Source organism: Salvelinus fontinalis, chromosome 15 (genome assembly GCF_029448725.1).
Source record: "Salvelinus fontinalis isolate EN_2023a chromosome 15, ASM2944872v1, whole genome shotgun sequence".
Lineage (NCBI taxonomy): Eukaryota > Metazoa > Chordata > Actinopteri > Salmoniformes > Salmonidae > Salvelinus > Salvelinus fontinalis.
The window spans coordinates 12,320,717-12,327,910 of record NC_074679.1 but is presented as its reverse complement, the minus strand read 5'-3'; the positions used below and the strand labels follow the sequence as shown (position 1 = coordinate 12,327,910).

At 39.5% G+C, this 7,194-nt stretch overlaps 1 protein-coding gene across 2 annotated transcripts; it reads left to right on the top strand.

Annotated features, from left to right (window-relative positions):
• Positions 1-406: 406 nt before the first annotated feature.
• Positions 407-6,576, top strand: LOC129812137 (antimicrobial peptide NK-lysin-like). Of its 2 annotated transcripts, none has more exons than XM_055864061.1 (4): positions 407-580; positions 2,350-2,450; positions 5,784-5,870; positions 6,173-6,576. In XM_055864061.1, the coding sequence occupies exons 1-4, from the start codon at positions 454-456 to the stop codon at positions 6,332-6,334; spliced, it is 477 nt and encodes a 158-aa protein (XP_055720036.1). In that variant the 5' UTR covers positions 407-453; the 3' UTR covers positions 6,335-6,576. The 2 variants fall into 2 exon arrangements, with proteins under 2 accessions (XP_055720036.1, XP_055720035.1); XM_055864060.1 differs by lacking the exon at positions 407-580 and adding an exon at positions 770-877.
• The last annotated feature ends 618 nt before the right edge of the window (positions 6,577-7,194 follow it).

The following is a 7,194-nucleotide window of genomic DNA, read 5'->3' as shown; positions in this document are numbered from 1 at the left end:
CAACCCAATTGAACACTTATGGATGATTCTGGAGTGGTGCCTGAGAGAGCGTTTTCCACCACCTTCAACATAACATCAAATTATGGAATTTATTGTGGAAGAAAGGAGTTGCATCCCTCCAATAGAATTCTAGAAACTTGTAGAATCTAAGCCAAGGTGAATTGAAGCTGTTCTGGCTCGTGGTTGACCAATGCCCTACTAAGACACTTTATGTTGGTGTTTCCTTTATTTTGGCAGTTATCTGTAGTTATTGTACTGCTAGCGAAAAGGGAAGGAAGTCAGCTTTGAAGAGTTATAGTGTTTCAATGGAAATCTATGAAATACCTTAAATGACAACACTACCCCCCACCCCCCTTTCTCGGGCTCAGATCCAAACCCTGAACCTTGCCAACCACGCTCCTTCCCCTCTGCAACGGCAACCAATCAAGCCAGAGTCAATGAGTATAAAATAAAATGTGCTCTCCAACCAGGACCAAGTTAACTACACTGGCTTACAACAGTTGCTTTATTATCCATTTCTACCTTTTGACTGAGAAGAAGATGAGGGTCGTCAATATGGGTCTTCTGCTGGTTTGTGCAGGTAAATATATGGGTCTTCTGCTGGTTTGTGCTGGTAAATATATGGGTCTTCTGCTGGTTTGTGGAGGTAAATATATGGGTCTTCTGCTGGTTTGTGCAGGTAAATATATGGGTCTTCTGCTGGTTTGTGCTGGTAAATATATGGGTCTTCTGCTGGTTTGTGGAGGTAAATATATGGGTCTTCTGCTGGTTTGTGCAGGTAAATATATGGGTCTTTTGCTGGTTTGTGCAGGTAAATATATGGGTCTTCTGCTGGTTTGTGCAGGTAAATATATGGGTCTTCTGCTGGTTTGTGCAGGTAAATATATGGGTCTTCTTTTGTGAAATATGGGTGAAAAGTCAGGAAAATTTAATATTGAAATCCAGCTTTAGGGTAAGTCCATTTTATAATTCCATACATGTTTGCCCATGGAAGACGTGGTCAGAAAGTAACATTCTGGACCTGAGTGCCAAAACATTCAAGAGACAAACGGTGCTCAAAGTTAACCTATTTTGCATACCCCATCATACCATGAGACATCCATGTCTTCATCACTGGAAAAGATAAACGGTTGACTTTGAGATAATTTAAACGCTTACAGGTGTTGTCAAACTACAGCATTTTATTATGAATTGAATAATAATTTTTAAAAAATTGTCATTTTGAAAACTGTTAACGTGAATTATCTACAAATGCTTCAATTCTGATTTATTTCATATGCGCATATGTTGTAGCTTAGACCCTACTTCACATTATCTGAGCTTTTTTGTGTTGTGCCCACCATCGGTCGAGACACAACATGCTCCTGAATACAGTATGGGTGTCATTTCAATCATAGAAATATAATTCATAAAATGGACCTATCCCTTCAGACCACTGCAATTTAGATGGTAAAACATTAACATTTTAATTTAATATTTTTTTTACTTCTAATTACTACCACAAAGATGACCGCCGGTCCACCCGCCGCCAAATGTCAACTTAAATGTTCAAATCTATGTTGATACCATTTATGATTTTAATAGGTTTCCTATGGAGGATTGAGAGTATAACTTAAAACAACATTCAAGTCAACATTCTCTGATGTGTGAACCTCCAACCATCTTTGTGGTACCATTTGAATGTTTAAATTGAATTAGATTCACATTTTAGACCATTTATCAGCCAAAACATGATATCTACTCTGTCTTCAAGAGCCTGATGTGTCTCAACCGATGGATGGCACAACACAAATACCTTAGATCATGTAAAATAGGGTCTAAACTACAACATCTGCGAACATGAAAAAATTGAAGTTTACGCATTTTGAGATTAATGATATTAAAAGGTACAAAATTAAAACTTTATATTTAAAAAACAAAATCCACAGAAATTATAAAATATTAGACTTTTGCAAGCTTATAAATTATATTAATCTCAACCATTTCATTAGGCCTATTTAGTTACATTTCATTATGCCTATTTAGTTACGAACTACAGTATATACCTTACATTTTACCTACATTTCCCAGTGATGAAGACATGGATGTCTGATGGTATGGAGGGGGATGCAAAATGGGAGAACTTTGAGCACCTTTATCTCTTTAATGTTTGGGCATTCAGGTCTAAAAAGTCACTTCCTGAGCACTTCTACAATTGACAAATGCGGAAGGAATCGTTCAAATCAAAAAGTGGTGCTGTCAAAAAGTGATTGAATCTAAATGTAGCTACTGTAAAGAATTCACTGCTTTTCAAAAATATCATAAAATGACAATGCTAATAGTATTTTTTTTGTGTGTGTGTGGGGGTAGCCTTTGCTCAGTCCTTCAAGTCTCAAGGTGGGGGGAGTCTGAGAGAGGAGGAGGACATGTGGGGGAACTACCTAATGGACAGAGATGACAACCATGCCGAGGTAGAGTTGGAGACTTTTCATTGTATTGTATTAGTGAGTACCCCCAACAGAAAACATTTTTGTTGTAGCCCCAGACAAAAACACCTGATTCAACTCATTGAGGGCTTGAAGACTAGTCAATTTGAATCAGGTATGCTTGTCCGGGTCTACAAAATATTTTGTACTTTTGGGGTTACTCAAGGACTGTAGTTGAGAAACACTGCCCTACACAATACCCAGCTAGCATATTTTGTTCCTTGGAAGATGTGAGAACATATGTTTTGGGTTTAACATTGGTTGTGGGAAAAAAGCCATATTTTTCCTGATCAGTAAAACAGATTTTTTTTTACATTCTGAGAACAGAAAGGAACATTTTGTCTGTTCTGGGAACATTTATTTTTAGGTTGCAGGGAGGTTCTGAGAACGTTTTATTCTGGTTCCTTTAATGTTTTTCTGGGAGGTTATATTACTGCTTTGAGAAGGGGCATTATAGTTTTTTTTTTTTTTTTTTAATGATTTCCTTAACTTTCACTAAATGTTTCAATAAGACTTTTAATAACACTGCTATTATAAACTGGGTGATTCGAGCCCTGAATGCTGATTGGCTGATAGCCGTGGTATATCAGACCGCATTCCATGTGTACGTCATAACATTTATTTTATACTGCTCTAATTACATTTGTAACCAATTTGTAATTGCAATAAGGCACCTCGGTGTTTGTGGTATATGGCCAATATACCACGGCTAAGGGCTGTGTACAGGCACTCCGCGTTGCGTCATGTTAAGAACAGCCCTTTGCCATCGTATACTGCCCATATACCAAACCTCCACGGTGCCTTATTGTTTAATTGTAACATGGCATTTCTTTCCATGGAATTAGTCCAATGAGCCACCAGGATGGAGCTAGCATGACATGTTATTTGTATGTATACAAAGCTGTACATTTTCATCTATTAAAATAGACTCCATTTCAAAGGAAACAAGCACTCATTAAAATCAGGTGTGACTGCCAGAGCCCTGCAAAATGACCTCCAGCAGGCCACAAATGTGGATGTGTCTGCTCAAACGGTCAGAAACAGACTCCATGAGGGTGGTATGAGGACCCGACGTCCACAGGTGGGGGTTGTGCTTACAGCCCAACACCGTGCAGAACGTTTGGCATTTGCCAGAGAACACCAAGATTGGCAAATTCGCCACTGGCGCCCTGTGCTCTTAACAGATGAAAGCAGGTTCACACTGAGCACATGAGCACATGTGACAGACGTGACAGAGTCTGGAGACGCCGTGGAGAACGTTCTGCTGCCTGCAACATCCTCCAGCATGACCGGTTTGGCGGTGGGTCAGTCATGGTGTGGGGTGGCATTTCTTTGTGGGGCCGCACAGCCCTCCATGTGCTCGCCAGAGGTAGCCTGACTGCCATTAGGTACCGATATGAGATCCTCAGACCCCTTGTGAGACCATATGCTGACACATCCACATTTGTGGCCTGCTGGAGGTCATTTTGCAGAGCTCTGGCAGTGCTCCTCCTTGCACAAAGGCGGAGGTAGCGGTCCTGCTGCTGGGTTGTTGCCCTCCTACGGCCTCCTCCACGTCTCCTGATGTACTGGCCTGTCTCCTGGTAGCGCCTCCATGCTCTGGACACTACGCTGACAGACACAGCAAACCTTCTTGCCACAGCTCGCATTGATGTGCCATCCTGGATGAGCTGCACTACCTGAGCCACTTGTGTGGGTTGTAGACTCTGTCTCATGCTACCACTAGAGTGAAAGCACCGCCAGCATTCAAAAGTGACTAAAACATTAGCCAGGAAGCATAGGAACTGAGAAGTGGTCTGTGGTCACCACCTGCAGAACCACTCCTTTATTGGGGGTGTCTTGCTAATTGCCTATAATTTCCACCTTTTGTCTATTCCATTTGCACAACAGCATGTGGAATTTATTTGTCAATCAGTGTTGCTTCCTAAGTGGACAGTTTGATTTCACAGAAGTGTGATTGACTTGGAGTTACATTGTGTTGTTTAAGTGTTCCCTTTATTTTTTTGAGCAGTGTATAATAAACAGAGTAGCAGCAGTGTATTTGGGAGTGTGTCTATGTGTGAGTTTGCGTGTGAGTTTGCGTGTGTGTGTGTGTGTGTGCGTGCGTATGTGTCAGAGTGTCAGTGTAGTATGTGTGAGTATGTAGATTGAGTCTAGTGAGTGTCCATAGAGCCAATGCAAGGGAGTCAATTTAGATAAAATAACACATAACAAATAAAGTCAATTTAAATTGTCAGGGTAGCCATTTGATTAACTTTTCAGAAGTCTTATGCCTTAAGGGTAGAAGCTGTTCAGGTGCCTTTTGTTCATAGACTTGGCACTCCGGTACTGATTGCCGTGGGGTAGCATAGAGAATAGTTTATGACTTGCCTGGTTGCAGTCTTTGACAAATATTTGTCCCTTTCTCTGACACCTCCTGATATAGAGGTCCTGGATGGCAGGGAGTTTGTCCCCAGTGAACATGCTTAACGAGATAGAGGATAGAGATAGTTTTTTTGATGCTGAGAACGGAATTTAAATGTTTAAAAAAATATATATATTTGTTCAAATTATTTTTTTTTTTTTGGTTTTCTTAACGTTCTCGGAAAGATTTGAGAACATGAATAAATAGAACCATGAAAGCAACTTTATGCTAAGGTAATAAAATTCCAACAGAAGAACAGTGTTTTTTAATATTCTCTAAACTATTTGAGAACGTTCCCGATATCAAACCAGTAACCATTTTTGAACTTTTAGGAAACCTTATTTTAAAGTAATGAAATACCAAGAAAATCATGTTTTTTTTGTGAAGTTCCTTAATGTGCGGAGAACGTTCCAAAACTAACCCACTGGTTGAATCAACGTTTTTTCAATGAGATTACATTAAACCAATGTGGAAGAGACATTGATTTGACGACTGTGAGAAGCAACTATCCTGCACCTTTCCCAGAAAGTTGTGGGAAGGTTGTTTGCAAAATAACCATAGGCCAACAACGCTCTCACCAAGCTCTAAGAAACATATGGCTCTCAGAACGGTATGTGCTAGCTAGGTAGCCTAAAGAAATTGGGGTTTGCATGGGGTAGCATGAAAAAAATGGTAGCACCAGTGCCAGTCTGTTTGTGCTACCATCCCAACTCCTTTTTACCCATTGTCATGCCAAGCATGTCAAGCGAGCAGAAACAGACTAAGCCTAGTGGTGCTTGTTTTAATTAATCCCAAAGAAAGAAAGAAACGTGCATCAAGTTTTATGTCATTATTTGGTAATACCATTTTGCCATGTCATATTTAAGTAAATACCTGGTCATTTTTGTTGCCTAAAATGTCTCCCTCTCCCTCAGATCAAAGCTATCTTTACAGGTACCTGCTTTACGTGTAAGCGCATCATCAACAAGGTCAAGGCCAAGCTACATGGTGATAAGAACAGGGTAATGATGACAGATTGCTCACCTTCCATTTTACAGTCACAGAACAAACTCACGTTAGCTTTACACTCTATAATAAATATAATGCAAATATTAACTTTATAGTTTTATAGTGTAAACACACCAATCTCATCAATGTACAGTTTTTATAGCCATAATAAAGCCTAGTAAGGGTCATATTGAAACGATTGAGAAACCACTTAATACTGCTATATCTCTGCAATTCTCACAATGTTATGTATCACCAATGACACAAACTAACACATTGTCTGTAAGTGATATATCTCTCTACATTTTACTTGCAGGATAACATAGCTGCTAAACTGGACTCTATTTGTCGCAGCTTGGGGAAGCTCAAAGGCGTCTGCAAGAAACTGGTCAAGAAATACAAAGAACAACTGATTGATGCACTTGTCAGTGATGTGAATGCAAGGGTTGCCTGTAAGAAATTGAAGCTATGCAAATGAGATACCATTCACCCACGATTGCCCTGGATATGGGTCTGAGCATACATGTTCTGTCTGTTTTTCTTTCAGATGAACACGCTGTCATAGCTTAGCTTTACATTATTTTCATACACAACTGTCTGGATGGAATGGCAGTCTTTAAAGTCACTTGTATTGCTACTGCAATTTTCATTTAATTAAATACTGAAACTTGTTCAAAACGGTCTCCTTAATTTCACAATCAAACCCTTGCTATTAATGTATACTATCTCGCTGGAATGCAATCGAGAAAGAGTGGCTTGGTGTGGCTTGTTGTCTCCCTTTTGAAATCATTGGAAAAATCCACCTGTGAATTAGGGCTGAATTTAGTCGTATTTATCAATAAACTATGCATATATCGTCTCAATCGGAAATTACTTTCACATTTTAACACGGCTCTTCTGCGATACTTCCGCAATACGGATTGAATCCAGCCCTCAACTGACAAATGGTATATTCAGTGCTTTCAGAGTACCACTAAATGTAACCACAAGTCACGCTGTAGTACATAACGTTAGTCGTGGTCACTGCTAACGAGAAAGGGTTGTGGTAACTACTAACAATTTTGGAGGGTGTTTTTGGTCTATGTATAAAATGTATTTTGCGACAACACTGGCCCAAAACATTCAGTATCTTGTGAGGAGAATATGAGGGTCACGTCTCCTATCATCAGTCTTGGGATTCTGCTGGTTTGTGCAGGTAGACCTTATTTTGTGAGGTAAAATGTAAGGCATATAGTTTGTAACTAAATAGGCCTAATGAAATGTAACTAAATATGCCTTATGAAATGTAACTAAATAGGTCTAATGAAATGTGACTAAATAGGTCTAATGGAATTAGCT

Excerpts from the sequence above, each read along its gene's own strand:
- LOC129812137 (XM_055864061.1), top strand. The coding sequence starts at position 454 with ATGTGCTCTCCAACCAGGACCAAGTTAACTACACTGGCTTACAACAGT. Across the intron at positions 581-2,349 it reads TCTTCTGCTGGTTTGTGCAG|CCTTTGCTCAGTCCTTCAAG; the intron begins GTAAATATATGG and ends GTGTGGGGGTAG. Across the intron at positions 2,451-5,783 it reads GAGATGACAACCATGCCGAG|ATCAAAGCTATCTTTACAGG; the intron begins GTAGAGTTGGAG and ends CCTCTCCCTCAG.